The sequence below is a fragment of the Pelophylax lessonae genome (genome assembly GCF_965119305.1).
Source record: "Pelophylax lessonae genome assembly, contig: HAP1_SCAFFOLD_565, whole genome shotgun sequence".
NCBI classification, from domain to species: domain Eukaryota; kingdom Metazoa; phylum Chordata; class Amphibia; order Anura; family Ranidae; genus Pelophylax; species Pelophylax lessonae.
In genome coordinates, this window is record NW_028119780.1 from 64,833 (window position 1) to 84,052 (window position 19,220).

The window sequence follows — 19,220 nt, forward strand, 5'->3', positions numbered from 1 at the left end:
ACTGCTGGTCATACAGCAGAAAACCAATAGTCTATTTGTTTTCTTTTCACACAGAAAAAGTCACCACCACCTCACCTTCAGAAGTCTCTCAGCTCACTGCTCTCCTTAACGCACAAAGCCTCAGGAGGCAGCAATCAGTAGTCATCCTCTGGATAACTTATAGAGGCCTTAATTGCCTCATTCTGAATAGCTGAAGCTTTCCAACGTCCTTAAAGCGGAGTTCCGGCCATGAAAAAAAATTTTCAATAAAAATACCCCCGGGACAGTCAGGGCAAAACATTCCACAATGTATAGCCTCTGTACTGTCCCGGATCGCACTCACCTGCAAGAAGAAATACTTACCTTTAGAAATTTCTTCTCCAGCGTTGCCATCTCGGATGTGGGCAGCTGAAGCCAGCGCGATCCTCTTCCGAGTCCTCTTCCGTGTCCTTTTCTCCCAGAACGCGCCTGCACCGGCCCCGCTCGTCACTTCCAGTGCGGCGCCGCATTCCTCCACAGCTTCTGGGCATGCCCAGAAGCTGTTTAGCGGGGAATGCGGCGCCGCACCGGAACTGATAAGCGGGGCCGGTGCCGTCGCATTGATTCCTGGGAGCGATGACGTTCAGCTCCCAGGAATCATTGCAAACCGGAAGTGACAGCGCGGGCCGCGGCCGCCGAGGGAGGAAGTGGAAGAAAGGTGAGTATATTTTTCTACAATAACAAGGTAAGTAAAAAAAAAAAATCGTAACTATCCATTTCTTTTTCAGGTGACGAAAAGCAAGCGGATGGCCACAAAATCGACTATGTTGATTTTGTGGCCGGAACTCCGCTTTAAACCTTTCTGACTACCTCCGTAGCCGACACCTAATAGAAATTGTTGAATTGTCTAAACAAGGCAGAAATGTATCTCCCGTCTGTGACAACACCCACAGATTTACCTGACTTCCTGTCACAACAGTTACTCACACAGTCAGGAGGACTCAGACCCCCACAGTGTGCCACACCGCCACCACTATTAAAGATCCTATAGAACATAATTGCATTATAGAATAGAAAAAAAAAAAGTGGCAGTTACTTTGCTGAGTAACTAATTACCTTTTCTATGTGGTAACTGAGTCAGTAACTCAATTACTTTTTGGGAGAAGTCATTTGTAACTGTAACTAATTACTTTTTTTAAAGTAAGATGACCAACACTGCACACATCATAGGTTGAACTGGATGGACTGAGGTCTTTTTTCAACCTCACTAACTATGTAACTATGTAACATCAATACAAACTATGTAACTATGTAACTATGTAGGGGAGGGGAAGGAGAGGGAGAAAAGAGGGGAGAGAGATTATAGAGGAGAGGAAGGGGATGGCAGGGAGAAGAGAGGGTGGGGGGAGAGGAGAGAGACGAGAATACGAGAGGAGAGGAAAAAAAGAGGAGCGGGGAGGGGAAAGGAGAGAGTAAAAAGAAAAAGAGAGGGGAGGGAGAGGAGACGGGGTTGAGGGAGAGGGGAGGGAGAGGAGAGGTAGAAAAGAGGAGAGGGAGAGGAGACGGGTGGGGGGGAGATGGAGAGGAGAGGGAGAGGAGACAGAGTTAAGAGGAGAGGGGAGGGAGATGGGATAGAGCAGAGGGAAGGAAGAGGATAGAGAGAGTGACAGAGAAAGGGAGAGGAGTAGGAGAGGAGAGAAAGAAAAGGGAGGGGAGGGGAAAGGAGAGGGTGGGGGGAGAGGGTGAAGAGAGAGGAGAGAAGGAGAGAAGAGGTAAAAGAGAGGAGAGGGAAAAAAGAGGAGAGAGAAGGGAGAGGGGAGAGGGAGTAGAGAGATGAGAGGAGATGGAGAAAAGAGGGAGAGGAGAGGAAGAGAAAGAGAAAGAGAGGGGAGGGAGAGGAGATGTGAGGAGAGAAGGAGGGGAGAGGGGAGGGAAAGGAGACAGGGGAGGGAGAGAGGAGGGAGAGGAGAGGAGAGGGAGAAAAAAGGAGAGGGGAGGGGAAGGGAGAGGAGAAGAAACGGAGGAAAGAGGAGAGGGGAGGGAGAGGAGAGGAGAGGGGAGGGGAGAGGAGAGGAAACAGGGGAGAGGGGAGGGGGGAGGGGAGAAGGAGAGGGGAGGGAGAAGAGATGGAGAAAAGAGGAGAGGAGAGGGAGAAAAGAGGAGAGGGATGTGAGTGGAGAGGGGAGGTGTGAGGGGAGGGAGAGAGAAAAAAGAGGAGAGAGGGTGAGGAGATGGGGGAGAGGGGAGGGAAAGGAGAGGGAGAAAAGAGGAGAGAGAGGGGAGAGGGAGGAAAGAGGTGAGGGGAGGGAGAGGAGAGAAGGAGAGGGGAGGAGAGAAGGAGAGGGAGAAAGAGGAGATGAGTGAGAGGAGAGGGGAAGGAGAGGAGATGGGAGAAAAGGGAGGGGAGAGGGGAGGGAGACAAGAGGAGAGGAGATGGGGAGAGGGGAGAGGAGATGGGGAGAGGGGAGGGAGAAAAGAGGAGAGGGGAGGAGATGGTGATAAGGGGAGGGGAGAGAAGACAGGGAGAGGAAGAGGGGAGGGAGAGGAGATGGGCAGAAGGAGAGGAGAGGAGGGGAGAGGGGAGGGAGAGGAGAGCCTCCTTGGCGGTAAGGAGGGTTTAGTTCCATGTTGAGATAAGAAATTACCTTCCAGTTCCTCATACACCTCCTTAATGACTTTTGCCAGGTAGGCATTGACAGTGGTCTGTGCCTTCACCACCTCATTGACATGTGAGATGTTGGCTTGGACCTCGTCCCATGCTTCGTGGTTCCGGATGGCCAGCTTCTCCAGGGCTGCGATTCTCTCCTCCTGCTCAGACCCCGGGATGAAGACTTTGCTTTTCTTAATATTTTCGAGCTTCTTTATTTTGGAGGAGTCTTAAAACACAGAAACAGATTGGGGAAGAAATCCTATAAATATCCGACAATTTATTGTAACTTTTTGGGGTTTATTTGTAAATAAAATTGCGCGGGATATCCTAGGCATGCGCACAGACACAAGGAACGATCGGCATACTGTCTGTGATAGGATCATCTCCTATGATTGCCATATTATCTTCTCTTCAGGATAGAACATCTCATTGTGGCGAGAGGAGAGGAAAGGAAAGAAGAAAAGAGAAGAAGGGACAAGAGGGGAGAGGAGAGGAGAGGAGAGGAGAGGAGAGGAGAGGAGAGGAAAGAAGAAAAGAGAAGAAGGGACAAGAGGGGAGAGGAAAGGAGAGGCGAGGAGATGAGAGGAGAGGAGAGGAAAGGAAAGAAGAAAAGAGAAGAAGGGACAAGAGGGGAGAGGAGAGGAGAGGCGAGGAGATGAGAGGAGAGGAGATGAAAGGAAAGAAGAAAAGAGAAGAAGGGACAAGAGGGGAGAGGAGAGGCGAGGAGATGAGAGGAGATGAGAGGATAGGAGAGGAAAAAAAAAGGAAAGAAGAAAAGAGAAGAAGGGACTAGAGGGGAGAGGAAAGGAGAGGCGAGAAGAGGAGAGGAAAGGAAAGAAGAAAAGAGAAGAAGGGACAAGAGGGGAGAGGAGAGGAGAGGAGAAGAAAGGAAAGAAGAAAAGAGAAGAAGGGACAAGAGGGGAGAGGAGAGGCGAGGAGATGAGAGGAGATGAGAGGAGAGGAAAGGAAATAAGAAAAGAGAAGAAGGGACAAGAGGGGAGAGGAGAGGAGAGGCGAGGAGATGAGAGGAGAGGAAAGGAAAGGAAAGAAGAAAAGAGAAGAAGGGACAAGAGGGGAGAGGAGAGGCGAGGAGAGGAGAGGAATGGAAAGAAGAAAAGAGAAGAAGGGACAAGAGGGGAGAGGAGAGGCGAGGAGATTAGAGGAGAGGCGAGGAGATGAGAGGAGAGGAGGAAAGGGAAGAGGAGAGGAAAGGAGAAAAGAGAAGAAGGGACAAGAAAGGAGGGAGAGTAAGAGAATGGAGGGAGCAGAAGAAAGGAGAGGGGAAGAAAAGGAAAGGAAAAGAAGAGGAGAGAAGAAGAGACAAGAGGAGAGGGAGAGGAAGGGAAAGGTAGAGGAGAGAAGATGAGAGGGAAGGGGAGAGGAGAGCAAAGAAGAAGAGACAAGAGAAGGGAGGGGAGGAGAAGAAAGGAGAGGGGAGGGAAGGAAAGTGATCGGTGAGGATTGGAAGAGGGGAGACGAAAAGAGAAGAAGAGACAAGAGAAGAGGAAGAGAAGATGAAGAGGAGAGGAGAAGAGACAAGAGAAGAGTGGGGAGGAGAAGAGAGGAGAGGGGAGGAAAGGGATGGTAAAGAAAGGAAGAGGGGAGACGAAAACAGAAAAAGAGGCAAGAGAAGAGGAGAGGAGAAGAAAGGAGATGAGAGAAGAAAAGAGAAGAAGAGATAAAAGGAGAGGAGAGGAGACAAGAGAAGAGAGGGGAGGAGAAGAAAGGAGAGGAGAAGAGAGGAAAAAGAGATAAAAGGAGAGAAAAAGGAGAGAAGAGGAGACAAGAGAATAGTGGGGAGGAGAAGAAAGGAGAGGGGAGGAGAAGAAAGGAGAGGAGAGGGGAGGAGAAGAAAGGAGAGGAGAGGGGAGGAGAAGAAAGGAGAGGAGAAGGGAGGAGAAGAAAGGAGAGGAGAGGGGAGGAAAGGGATGGGTAAGGAAAGGAAGAGGAGAGACGGAAAGAGAAGAGAGGGGAGCGAAGGGAAGGAAAGAGGAGACCAAAGAAGAAAAGAGAAGAAGAGACAGTAGGGGAGGGAAAGTAAGAGAAGAAGAGGGGAGAAAGAGAAGGGGAGAGGAGAGAGGGAGAAGATGGGAGAGTAGAAGAGAGGAGAGTAGGGGATAGATTTGTGCTCATTCATTATTATGTCATGTAGTGACGTGTGATGTCATTGTTGTGCCATGTAGTGTCATGTGATGTCATTGTTATGTCATGTAGTGACGTGTGATGTCATTGTTGTGCCATGTAGTGTCATGTGATGTCATTGTTATGTCATGTAGTGACGTGTGATGTCATTGATATGTCATGTAGTCTCATGTGATGTCATTGTTATGTCATGTAGTGTCATGTGATGTCATTGTTATGTCATGTAGTCTCATGTGATGTCATTGTTATGTCATGTAGTGACGTGTGATGTCATTGTTATGTCATGTAGTCTCATGTGATGTCATTGTTATGTCATGTAGTGACGTGTGATGTCATTGTTATGTCATGTAGTCTCATGTGATGTCATTGTTATGTCATGTGGGGTCATCTGATGTCATTGTTATGTCATGTAGTGATGTGTGATGTCATTGTTATGTCATGTAGTGTCATGTGATGTCATTGTTATGTCATGTAGTGTCATGTGATGTCATTGTTATGTCATGTAGTGTCATGTGATGTCATTGTTATGTCATGTAGTGACGTGTGATGTCATTGTTATGTCATGTAGTGTCATGTGATGTCATTGTTATGTCATCTAGTGACGTGTGATGTCATTGTTATGTCATGTAGTGATGTGTGATGTCATTGTTATGTCATGTAGTGTCATGTGATGTCATTGTTATGCCATGTAGTGTCGTGATGTCATTGTTATGTCATGTAGTGACGCGTGATGTCATTGTTATGTCATCTAGTGACGTGTGATGTCATTGTTATGTCATGTAGTGTCATGTGATGTCATTGTTATGCCATGTAGTGTTATGTGATGTCATTGTTATGTCATGTAGTGATGTGTGATGTTATTGTTATGTCATGTAGTGTCATGTGATGTCATTGTTATGTCATGTAGTGATGTGTGATGTCATTGTTATGTCATGTAGTCTCATGTGATGTCATTGTTATGTCATGTAGTGACGTGTGATGTCATTGTTATGTCATGTAGTCTCATGTGATGTCATTGTTATGTCATGTGGGGTCATCTGATGTCATTGTTATGTCATGTAGTGATGTGTGATGTCATTGTTATGTCATGTAGTGTCATGTGATGTCATTGTTATGTCATGTAGTGTCATGTGATGTCATTGTTATGTCATGTAGTGACGTGTGATGTCATTGTTATGTCATGTAGTGTCATGTGATGTCATTGTTATGTCATCTAGTGACGTGTGATGTCATTGTTATGTCATGTAGTGTCATGTGATGTCATTGTTATGCCATGTAGTGTCGTGATGTCATTGTTATGTCATGTAGTGACGCGTGATGTCATTGTTATGTCATGTAGTGACGTGTGATGTCATTGTTGTGCCATGTAGTGTCATGTGATGTCATTGTTATGTCATGTAGTGATGTGTGATGTCATTGTTATGTCATGTAGTCTCATGTGATGTCATTGTTATGTCATGTAGTGACGTGTGATGTCATTGTTATGTCATGTAGTCTCATGTGATGTCATTGTTATGTCATGTAGTGACGTGTGATGTCATTGTTATGTCATGTAGTCTCATGTGATGTCATTGTTATGTCATGTGGGGTCATCTGATGTCATTGTTATGTCATGTAGTGATGTGTGATGTCATTGTTATGTCATGTAGTGTCATGTGATGTCATTGTTATGTCATGTAGTGTCATGTGATGTCATTGTTATGTCATGTAGTGACGTGTGATGTCATTGTTATGTCATGTAGTGTCATGTGATGTCATTGTTATGTCATGTAGTGACGTGTGATGTCATTGTTATGTCATGTAGTGTCATGTGATGTCATTGTTATGCCATGTAGTGTCGTGATGTCATTGTTATGTCATGTAGTGTCATGTGATGTCATTGTTATGCCATGTAGTGTCGTGATGTCATTGTTATGCCATGTAGTGTCGTGATGTCATTGTTATGTCATGTAGTGACGCGTGATGTCATTGTTATGTCATGTAGTGACGTGTGATGTCATTGTTGTGCCATGTAGTGTCATGTGATGTCATTGTTATGTCATGTAGTGATGTGTGATGTCATTGTTATGTCATGTAGTCTCATGTGATGTCATTGTTATGTCATGTAGTGTCATGTGATGTCATTGTTATGTCATGTAGTCTCATGTGATGTCATTGTTATGTCATGTAGTGACGTGTGATGTCATTGTTATGTCATGTAGTCTCATGTGATGTCATTGTTATGTCATGTAGTGACGTGTGATGTCATTGTTATGTCATGTAGTCTCATGTGATGTCATTGTTATGTCATGTGGGGTCATCTGATGTCATTGTTATGTCATGTAGTGATGTGTGATGTCATTGTTATGTCATGTAGTGTCATGTGATGTCATTGTTATGTCATGTAGTGTCATGTGATGTCATTGTTATGTCATGTAGTGACGTGTGATGTCATTGTTATGTCATGTAGTGTCATGTGATGTCATTGTTATGTCATCTAGTGACGTGTGATGTCATTGTTATGTCATGTAGTGTCATGTGATGTCATTGTTATGCCATGTAGTGTCGTGATGTCATTGTTATGTCATGTAGTGACGCGTGATGTCATTGTTATGTCATGTAGTGACGTGTGATGTCATTGTTGTGCCATGTAGTGTCATGTGATGTCATTGTTATGTCATGTAGTGATGTGTGATGTCATTGTTATGTCATGTAGTCTCATGTGATGTCATTGTTATGTCATGTAGTCTCATGTGATGTCATTGTTATGTCATGTAGTGACGTGTGATGTCATTGTTATGTCATGTAGTCTCATGTGATGTCATTGTTATGTCATGTAGTGACGTGTGATGTCATTGTTATGTCATGTAGTCTCATGTGATGTCATTGTTATGTCATGTGGGGTCATCTGATGTCATTGTTATGTCATGTAGTGATGTGTGATGTCATTGTTATGTCATGTAGTGTCATGTGATGTCATTGTTATGTCATGTAGTGTCATGTGATGTCATTGTTATGTCATGTAGTGTCATGTGATGTCATTGTTATGTCATGTAGTGACGTGTGATGTCATTGTTATGTCATGTAGTGTCATGTGATGTCATTGTTATGTCATGTAGTGACGTGTGATGTCATTGTTATGTCATGTAGTGTCATGTGATGTCATTGTTATGCCATGTAGTGTCGTGATGTCATTGTTATGTCATGTAGTGACGCGTGATGTCATTGTTATGTCATGTAGTGACGTGTGATGTCATTGTTGTGCCATGTAGTGTCATGTGATGTCATTGTTATGTCATGTAGTGATGTGTGATGTCATTGTTATGTCATGTAGTCTCATGTGATGTCATTGTTATGTCATGTAGTGTCATGTGATGTCATTGTTATGTCATGTAGTCTCATGTGATGTCATTGTTATGTCATGTAGTGACGTGTGATGTCATTGTTATGTCATGTAGTCTCATGTGATGTCATTGTTATGTCATGTAGTGACGTGTGATGTCATTGTTATGTCATGTAGTCTCATGTGATGTCATTGTTATGTCATGTGGGGTCATCTGATGTCATTGTTATGTCATGTAGTGATGTGTGATGTCATTGTTATGTCATGTAGTGTCATGTGATGTCATTGTTATGTCATGTAGTGTCATGTGATGTCATTGTTATGTCATGTAGTGTCATGTGATGTCATTGTTATGTCATGTAGTGACGTGTGATGTCATTGTTATGTCATGTAGTGTCATGTGATGTCATTGTTATGTCATGTAGTGATGTGTGATGTCATTGTTATGTCATGTAGTGTCATGTGATGTCATTGTTATGCCATGTAGTGTCGTGATGTCATTGTTATGTCATGTAGTGACGCATGATGTCATTGTTATGTCATGTAGTGACGTGTGATGTCATTGTTGTGCCATGTAGTGTCATGTGATGTCATTGTTATGTCATGTAGTGATGTGTGATGTCATTGTTATGTCATGTAGTCTCATGTGATGTCATTGTTATGTCATGTAGTGTCATGTGATGTCATTGTTATGTCATGTAGTCTCATGTGATGTCATTGTTATGTCATGTAGTGACGTGTGATGTCATTGTTATGTCATGTAGTCTCATGTGATGTCATTGTTATGTCATGTAGTGACGTGTGATGTCATTGTTATGTCATGTAGTCTCATGTGATGTCATTGTTATGTCACGTGGGGTCATCTGATGTCATTGTTATGTCATGTAGTGATGTGTGATGTCATTGTTATGTCATGTAGTGTCATGTGATGTCATTGTTATGTCATGTAGTGTCATGTGATGTCATTGTTATGTCATGTAGTGTCATGTGATGTCATTGTTATGTCATGTAGTGACGTGTGATGTCATTGTTGTGTCATGTAGTGTCATGTGATGTCATTGTTATGTCATGTAGTGATGTGTGATGTCATTGTTATGTCATGTAGTCTCATGTGATGTCATTGTTATGTCATGTAGTGTCATGTGATGTCATTGTTATGTCATGTAGTCTCATGTGATGTCATTGTTATGTCATGTAGTGACGTGTGATGTCATTGTTATGTCATGTAGTCTCATGTGATGTCATTGTTATGTCATGTAGTGACGTGTGATGTCATTGTTATGTCATGTAGTCTCATGTGATGTCATTGTTATGTCATGTGGGGTCATCTGATGTCATTGTTATGTCATGTAGTGATGTGTGATGTCATTGTTATGTCATGTAGTGTCATGTGATGTCATTGTTATGTCATGTAGTGTCATGTGATGTCATTGTTATGTCATGTAGTGTCATGTGATGTCATTGTTATGTCATGTAGTGACGTGTGATGTCATTGTTATGTCATGTAGTGTCATGTGATGTCATTGTTATGTCATCTAGTGACGTGTGATGTCATTGTTATGTCATGTAGTGTCATGTGATGTCATTGTTATGCCATGTAGTGTCGTGATGTCATTGTTATGTCATGTAGTGACGCGTGATGTCATTGTTATGTCATGTAGTGACGTGTGATGTCATTGTTGTGCCATGTAGTGTCATGTGATGTCATTGTTATGTCATGTAGTGATGTGTGATGTCATTGTTATGTCATGTAGTCTCATGTGATGTCATTGTTATGTCATGTAGTGTCATGTGATGTCATTGTTATGTCATGTAGTCTCATGTGATGTCATTGTTATGTCATGTAGTGACGTGTGATGTCATTGTTATGTCATGTAGTCTCATGTGATGTCATTGTTATGTCATGTAGTGACGTGTGATGTCATTGTTATGTCATGTAGTCTCATGTGATGTCATTGTTATGTCATGTGGGGTCATCTGATGTCATTGTTATGTCATGTAGTGATGTGTGATGTCATTGTTATGTCATGTAGTGTCATGTGATGTCATTGTTATGTCATGTAGTGTCATGTGATGTCATTGTTATGTCATGTAGTGTCATGTGATGTCATTGTTATGTCATGTAGTGACGTGTGATGTCATTGTTATGTCATGTAGTGTCATGTGATGTCATTGTTATGTCATGTAGTGATGTGTGATGTCATTGTTATGTCATGTAGTGTCATGTGATGTCATTGTTATGCCATGTAGTGTCGTGATGTCATTGTTATGTCATGTAGTGACGCGTGATGTCATTGTTATGTCATGTAGTGACGTGTGATGTCATTGTTGTGCCATGTAGTGTCATGTGATGTCATTGTTATGTCATGTAGTGATGTGTGATGTCATTGTTATGTCATGTAGTCTCATGTGATGTCATTGTTATGTCATGTAGTGTCATGTGATGTCATTGTTATGTCATGTAGTCTCATGTGATGTCATTGTTATGTCATGTAGTGACGTGTGATGTCATTGTTATGTCATGTAGTCTCATGTGATGTCATTGTTATGTCATGTAGTGACGTGTGATGTCATTGTTATGTCATGTAGTCTCATGTGATGTCATTGTTATGTCACGTGGGGTCATCTGATGTCATTGTTATGTCATGTAGTGATGTGTGATGTCATTGTTATGTCATGTAGTGTCATGTGATGTCATTGTTATGTCATGTAGTGTCATGTGATGTCATTGTTATGTCATGTAGTGTCATGTGATGTCATTGTTATGTCATGTAGTGACGTGTGATGTCATTGTTATGTCATGTAGTGTCATGTGATGTCATTGTTATGCCATGTAGTGTCGTGATGTCATTGTTATGTCATGTAGTGACGCGTGATGTCATTGTTATGTCATCTAGTGACGTGTGATGTCATTGTTATGTCATGTAGTGTCATGTGATGTCATTGTTATGCCATGTAGTGTCATGTGATGTCATTGTTATGTCATGTAGTGATGTGTGATGTTATTGTTATGTCATGTAGTGTCAAGTGATGTCATTGTTATGTCATGTAGTCTCATGTGATGTCATTGTTATGTCATGTAGTGACGTGTGATGTCATTGTTATGTCATGTAGTCTCATGTGATGTCATTGTTATGTCATGTGGGGTCATCTGATGTCATTGTTATGTCATGTAGTGATGTGTGATGTCATTGTTATGTCATGTAGTGTCATGTGATGTCATTGTTATGCCATGTAGTGTCGTGATGTCATTGTTATGTCATGTAGTGACGCGTGATGTCATTGTTATGTCATCTAGTGACGTGTGATGTCATTGTTATGTCATGTAGTGTCATGTGATGTCATTGTTATGCCATGTAGTGTCATGTGATGTCATTGTTATGTCATGTAGTGATGTGTGATGTTATTGTTATGTCATGTAGTGACATGTGATGTCATTGTTATGTCATGTAGTGATGTGTGATGTCACTGTTATGTCATCTAGTGTCATGTGATGTCATTGCTATGTCATGTAGTGATGTGTGATGTCACTGTTATGTCATCTAGTGTCATCTGATGTCATTGTTATGTCATGTGATGTCATTGTTATGTCATGTGGGGTCATCTGATGTCATTGTTATGTCATGTAGTGATGTGTGATGTCATTGTTATGTCATGTAGTGACGTGTGATGTCATTGTTATGTCATGTAGTGTCATGTGATGTCATTGTTATGTCATGTGGGGTCATTTGATGTCATTGTTATGTCATCTAGTGACGTGTGATGTCATTGTTATGTCATGTAGTGATGTGTGATGTCATTGTTATGTCATGTAGTGTCATGTGATGTCATTGTTATGTCATCTAGTGACATGTGATGTCATTGTTATGTCATGTAGTGTCATGTGATGTCATTGTTATGTCATGTAGTGATGTGTGATGTCATTGTTATGTCATGTAGTGTCATGTGATGTCATTGTTATGTCATCTAGTGACATGTGATGTCATTGTTATGTCATGTAGTGTCATGTGATGTCATTGTTATGTCATGTAGTGTCATGTGATGTCATGGTTATGTCATGTAGTGACGTGTGATGTCATTGTTATGTCATGTGGTGTTCTGTGATGTCATTGTTATGCCATGTAGTGTCATGTGATGTCATAATTATGTCATGTAGTGATGTGTGATGTTATTGTTATGTCATGTAGTGACATGTGATGTCATTGTTATGTCATGTAGTGATGTGTGATGTCACTGTTATGTCATGTAGTGTCATGTGATGTCATTGTTATGTCATGTAGTGATGTGTGATGTCACTGTTATGTCATGTAGTGTCATGTGATGTCATTGTTATGTCATGTAGTGACATGTGATGTCATTGTTATGTCATGTAGTGATGTGTGATGTCACTGTTATGTCATGTAGTGTCATGTGATGTCATTGTTATGTCATGTGGTGTCATGTGATGTCATTGTTATGTCATGTAGTGATGTGTGATGTCATTGTTATGTCATGTAGTGTCATGTGATGTCATTGTTATGCCATGTAGTGTCATGTGATGTCATTGTTATGTCATGTAGTGATGTGTGATGTCATTGTTATGTCATGTAGTGATGTGTGATGTCACTGTTATGTCATGTAGTGTCATGTGATGTCATTGTTATGTCATGTAGTGTCATGTGATGTCATTGTTATGTCATGTAGTGACGTGTGATGTCATTGTTATGTCATGTGGTGTTCTGTGATGTCATTGTTATGCCATGTAGTGTCATGTGATGTCATAATTATGTCATGTAGTGATGTGTGATGTTATTGTTATGTCATGTAGTGACATGTGATGTCATTGTTATGTCATGTAGTGATGTGTGATGTCACTGTTATGTCATGTAGTGTCATGTGATGTCATTGTTATGTCATGTAGTGATGTGTGATGTCACTGTTATGTCATGTAGTGTCATGTGATGTCATTGTTATGTCATGTGGTGTCATGTGATGTCATTGTTATGTCATGTAGTGATGTGTGATGTCATTGTTATGTCATGTAGTGTCATGTGATGTCATTGTTATGCCATGTAGTGTCATGTGATGTCATTGTTATGTCATGTAGTGATGTGTGATGTCATTGTTATGTCATGTAGTGATGTGTGATGTCACTGTTATGTCATGTAGTGTCATGTGATGTCATTGTTATGTCATGTAGTGTCATGTGATGTCATTGTTATGTCATGTAGTGACGTGTGATGTCATTGTTATGTCATCTAGTGACATGTGATGTCATTGTTATGTCATGTAGTGACGTGTGATGTCATTGTTATGTCATGTGGTGTTCTGTGATGTCATTGTTATGCCATGTAGTGTCATGTGATGTCATAATTATGTCATGTAGTGATGTGTGATGTCATTGTTATGTCATGTAGTGATGTGTGATGTCACTGTTATGTCATGTAGTGTCATGTGATGTCATTGTTATGTCATGTAGTGATGTGTGATGTCATTGTTATGCCATGTAGTGATGTGTGATGTCACTGTTATGTCATGTAGTGTCATGTGATGTCATTGTTATGTCATGTAGTGTCATGTGATGTCATTGTTATGTCATGTAGTGACGTGTGATGTCATTGTTACGTCATGTAGTGATGTGTGATGTCATTGTCGGAGATCTCCAGCCATTGGTGGGATGTATAGGAGGGATGGGCAGGCGTTGCCTCCTTACCTGAGTGACAGACAGCTTCCATCTGCTTCTCTCCTGTAAACAGACAGAAATCCTCATTGTCATATTGTGTGGACTTGTAGTACCGGTATTATAACCCTCATCATCTACCCTACTACACCCAGCACCCTCCCCCCACCCTCGCCTTTATTTACCCACTATTTGGCAATCGGGTGATTTGGGGTGACTCAGCCGGGAAGAAGGAAACCAGCGAGATGTTCCGGCTGATTTCCTATCTTTATAGATCTGCTGACATTCTATAAATCACATCTAATAATAATAAAACAATGAAAGTACAAAGTATCAGATCTTCCGCCAGAAATACCGGGACTTTCCAGAAGCTCCTGGGACGGTGGACTGGAGGTTGGACCGGTTTTGGAGCTGCTCAGTCATAGAGAAGGGAAAGGTGTTCAGGTGACGCGGCTGTCACCCCGACCAATCAGATCTCAGAGAAGATTTCCCATGCTCATGTCATAGAATGGACAGCTGGTGACCCCGCCCATCCATGGCACTTCCTCCTATGGGGTGACAACACTTTTTATGCCTGTAGTGAATTCACTGCAGCTTTGTCACCCTGGGGTGGGGGGGCATCTGGACAGCCATTTTTTCCATCAATGATAACCCCGCCCCTTCCTTGTTGATTCGTTCTGGAAGTGGGAGGAGGGATTCTTTCAGGTGCTCGGTCCAACTTCCTCCTCTCTGCAGACCGTCTATAACAGTGATGGGGACCCTTGGCACCCCAGATGTTTTGGAACTACATTTCCTATGATGCTCCACTTCACTGCAGAGTGCCTGAGCATCATGGGAAATGCAGTTCCAAAACATCTAAGGTGCCAAGGTTCCCCATCACTGGTCTATAACATGGGTGCTCATCCTGTGGCCCTCCAACTACAAGTCCCATGAGGCATTGCAAGACTGACATTTACAAACATGACTCCCAGAGGCTGAGGCATGATGGGACTTGTAGTCTCGCAACAGCTGGAGGGCCACAGGTCTATAATATTCCCATCACACACCATTCTGGGTGTTGTAGTACCTACCAGCTGGATACTGATCAATGAGCCTATCATGGGCCGGTCCTGGCATCCACCCATACCATGATAACTGAGATCGCCAGGTGGCCATGGAAACCCATCACAGCCACCCTGGCAGATGGTGACCCCGGTAATTTCAGGGCTCTGTGACATCACAGGTTTCCATGGTGGTGGCTGCCTGGCATCCTCAGTTACCATAGTGTGGGTAGTCATGGACCATGTGCCTGCCACACCTATGGACCCCATTGGAGGCCGTCTATTGTCCTGGCAACAATAGGACTGGCACCACAGTGACATCATCCGCCTCCATGACTGGCATATGATGGATCGGGGGAGGGAGGATCCAGGATTTCCTGATACTGAATACAGGAGGGACCTTCATTCTGCTGTTGGTTACATGACTTTGGGGGGGGAGGGTATGATGTCATATGATGTGGGAGGTCGGGGGGGGGGCTATTGTGATGTCACTTTAAATCTTCTTGCATATTGTATTATATATCACCTGCCTGATGAAGAGGACCGTAAAAATCCCCCTCCCCCACACCATTACACCACCAACCTGAACCGTTACCCCCCCCCCCTCCTCCCCCACACCATTACACCACCAGCTTGAACCCTCACCATCCCCCCTTCCTCCCCCACACCATTACACCCCCACCACCAGCCTGAACCATTACCCCCCTTCTTCTCCCCCACACCATTACACCCCCACCACCAGCCTGAATCGTTACCCCCCCTTCTTCTCCACACCATTACCCCACCACCAGCCTGAACCATTACCTCCCCCCTCCTCCCCCACACCATTACACCACCACCACCAGCCTGAACCATTACCCCCCCCTCCTCCTCCACACCATTACACCACCACCACCAGCCTGAACCATTACCCCCCTTCTTCTCCCCCACACCATTACACCCCCACCACCAGCCGGAACCCTCACCCTCCCCCTTCCTCCCCCACACCATTACACCCCCACCACCAGCCTGACCCATTACCCACCCCCCCCCTTCCCCAACATCATTACACCACCAGCCTGAACCATTACCCCCCCTCCTCCCCCACACCATTACACCCCCACCACCAGCCTGACCCATTACCCCCCCCCCCTCTTCCCCAACATCATTACACCACCAGCCTGAACCATTACCCCCCCCCTCCTCCCCCACACCATTACACCCCACCACCAGCCTGAACCATTACCCCCCCTCCTCCCCCACACCATTACACCCCCACCACCAGCCTGACCCATTACCCCCCCCCCCTCTTCCCCAACACCATTACACCACCAGCCTGAACCATTACCCCCCCTCCTCCCCCACACCATTACACCACCAGCCTGAACCATTACCCCCCCCCCCTCCTCCCCCACACCATTACACCACCAGCCTGAACCATTACCCCCCTTCCTCTCCCCCACACCATTACACCACCACCACCAACCTGAACCCCCACCCTCCCCCTTCCTCCCCCACACCATTACACCCCCACCACCAGCCTGACCCATTATCCACCCCCTTCCCCAACATCATTACACCACCAGCCTGAACCATTACCCCCCCTCTTCCTTCCCCACACCATTACACCACCACCACCAACCTGAACCCTCACCCTCCCCCTTCCTATCCCACACCATTACACCCCCACCACCAGCCTGACCCATTACCCACCCCCCCCTCTTCCCCAACATCATTACACCACCAGCCTGAACCATTACCCCTCTCCTTCCCCACACCATTACACCACCACCAGCCTGAACCATTACCCCTCTCCATCTCCACACCATTACACCACCACCTCCAGCCTGAACCATTACCCCCCCCCCTCCTCCACACCATTACACCACCACCACCAGCCTAAACCATTACCCCCCCTCCTCCCCCACACCATACAAGGGAGGATGGATCCATGCCCCAAATTCTGACCCTCCCCCATCTGAATATCACAGCTGAAATCCAGACTCATCAGACCAGGCAACGTTTTTCCAATCTTCTATTGTGCAAATTGTAGTCTTGTAATTGTAATTTTGTGGGTGCGGCTACAGATGGGGGAGTGGTTTTGTAGGTGCGGCTATAGATGGGTATGTCATTTTGTGGGGGCAGCTAAAGATGGGGGAGTGATTTTTGTGTGGGTGTGGCTACAGATGGGGGAGTGGTTTTGTGTGGGTGTGGCTACAGATGGGGTAGTGGTTTGTGGGTGTGGCTACAGATGAGTGAGAGATTTTTGTGCCTGTGTCTGTAGAGGAGTGAGTGATTTTTTGTGGGTGTGTCTACAGGTGGGTGAGTGATTTTGTGTATGTGGCAACAGATGTGGGAGTTATGTTGTGTGGGTGTGGCTACAGATGGGGGATTGGTTTGTGGGTGTGGCTACAGATGAGTGAGAGATTTTTTTTGTGGGTGTGGCTACAGATGGGTGAGTGATTTTGTGGGTCTAGCTACAGTTATGGGAGTTATGTTGTGTGGGTGTTGCTACAGATGGGGAGTGGTTTTGTGTGTGTGGCTGCAGATAGGGAAGTGATTTGTGGGTGTGCCTACAAATAGGGGAGTGGTTTATGGGTGTGGCTACAGATGGGTGAGGGATTTTTGTGTGGGTGTGGCTACAAATAGGTGAGGGATTTTTGTGTGGGTGTGGCTACAGATGAGTAAGAGATTTTTGTGGGTATTGCTACAGATGGTGGGAGTGGTATTGTGGGTGTGGTCATAAAAGGGAGTGGTCAGTAGGGTGTCCTCGGGTTCCATTTTGAATATCTGGTGACCATACTTTGAGATCCGAGTTCTTACCTCCCATGATGGCACAGTTGAAATAGCTGCAAAGCTGACCGGTGCTCTCCAGAACGTAGGTGGAGTTACTCTTCATAATGTAGGTGAATTTCTCCGTAGGTGGGATCAGAACTTCGTCTTCCCCAGGGTAAAACGAGAAGCCTTCAATTTTGGCACCAAAGCAGGTGGTTATCTGGAAGAAGGACGTCACGCCAAAGGTTTGAGCCTGGGTGCTGTTGAGGGAAGTGGAGGTAAATCTCCCAAACTTAAAGAGTGGAGAGGCCTTAAAGGTGTCCCAGCTCCCCCGAAACGTGGTATACGGTTTTCTGCAGTCTGGTTTGAGGATCTGCAGGGCTCTGGTCAGGTAGAAGTGAAGAGCTTTGAAGTGAAACTTGTCCATGTAGTCCTTGAGAGAGGCTCCGGCGATGGTGAGGTTGGCATTCATTTGCTGGTATATGGGGTCCTCTTCGGGGAACTGGTCGGTAAACACCAGTAGAGCAATCCCATGCTCATCCTCAAATTCATCCGGGAGGTGGACCTTGGACATCAAATTGTTCCACACTTTAGTTGCCCTCTTCCAAGCTTCGTCAAATTGCTGGTTGGCCTTCTCCTGCCGCAGGATCCTGGGCATGACATCATCGTTGAGTTTGTCTGCACACCCGATGTACTGGTCATCAAAGACGATGGGCTTAAACTTTAACTCGTAGGTGTTGCGGATCAGCTGTGGAGATATAAGTTATGGGTGAAAATGGCCAAATGTAAAGCTATGGTTTTTAATAAATTGCACAATGGAAGGCTTCCAATCTTATAACTAATGGATCCCGAGAAAGCTGGAAATTACCCCAACGATGGCCATCATCTTCAAGGCCCTGGGCCTAGGTGTTTCCCCTCTGAATATTAACCATACGAGGTCACCCACCTGGCACGTCACCATTTACAGAATATTTATTGAATACAAGGCGTTCTCTAATTGGATGAAATCTAGAGGCAGGATGGTGATGTCACGATCTTTACCTCGTCCAGTCAGAGAACACTTGGCATTCAATGAAAGAGTACAAGGTGTTCTGTGAAGGGTGGCAGTGCCGACTGAGTGACCCCCTGCAGTCATTGTGTAGTGGGGCAACTGCTTGGCACAGGACCTACATACCTAAAAGCTGCATCAATGGAACTTCACAGCTCAGTTTTAAACCCAACAGAAGTCAAAACTCTGCTGTAAGATCCACCCCCCCCCCCCATCGCTCATACATCATACAGCAATGTCTTTGGAGCCATGAACACCAGCGAGATGGGGATTAGGAGACGCAGAGCGGAGGAATGACAATTCAGCAGCATTGTTGCCCCTCCACAGGACACTCAGGCTACCTGGTGGACCTTAGGATTGGGGCAGGAGAAAGGGAGTCTGAAAATCAGGGCAAGAGAGAGGGACCTAGGGAGTGAAGCAGGAGGGGGGGGACTGGAGGGTGGGGCAGGAGAAGGGGAACCTGAGGAATGGGACTGGGGAGGGGGCCTGGGAAACAGGGCAAGTGAGGGGGGACTAAATAATGGGGGAGCTGGGGAGGGGAGGGGGAATCTGGATAGAGGAGCAGAAGAAGGGGTAGTTTGGCGGGAGAAGGGGGACTTAGAGAGAAGGGTAAGAGAGGGGAGACCTGGATAAAAGAGCAGGAAAAG

The 19,220-nt window shown here is 44.8% G+C and overlaps 1 protein-coding gene across 1 annotated transcript; it reads right to left on the minus strand.

The window, feature by feature from the left end:
* Positions 1–2,603: 2,603 nt before the first annotated feature.
* Positions 2,604–18,273, minus strand: LOC309543970 (ecto-ADP-ribosyltransferase 5-like; the record flags this gene model as incomplete). Its single annotated transcript, XM_082276375.1, has 3 exons — positions 2,604–2,834; positions 13,765–13,797; positions 17,574–18,273. Coding segments are annotated over 3 exons (964 nt in total), but the record flags the coding sequence as incomplete, so codon positions are not given.
* Positions 18,274–19,220: the final 947 nt, after the last annotated feature.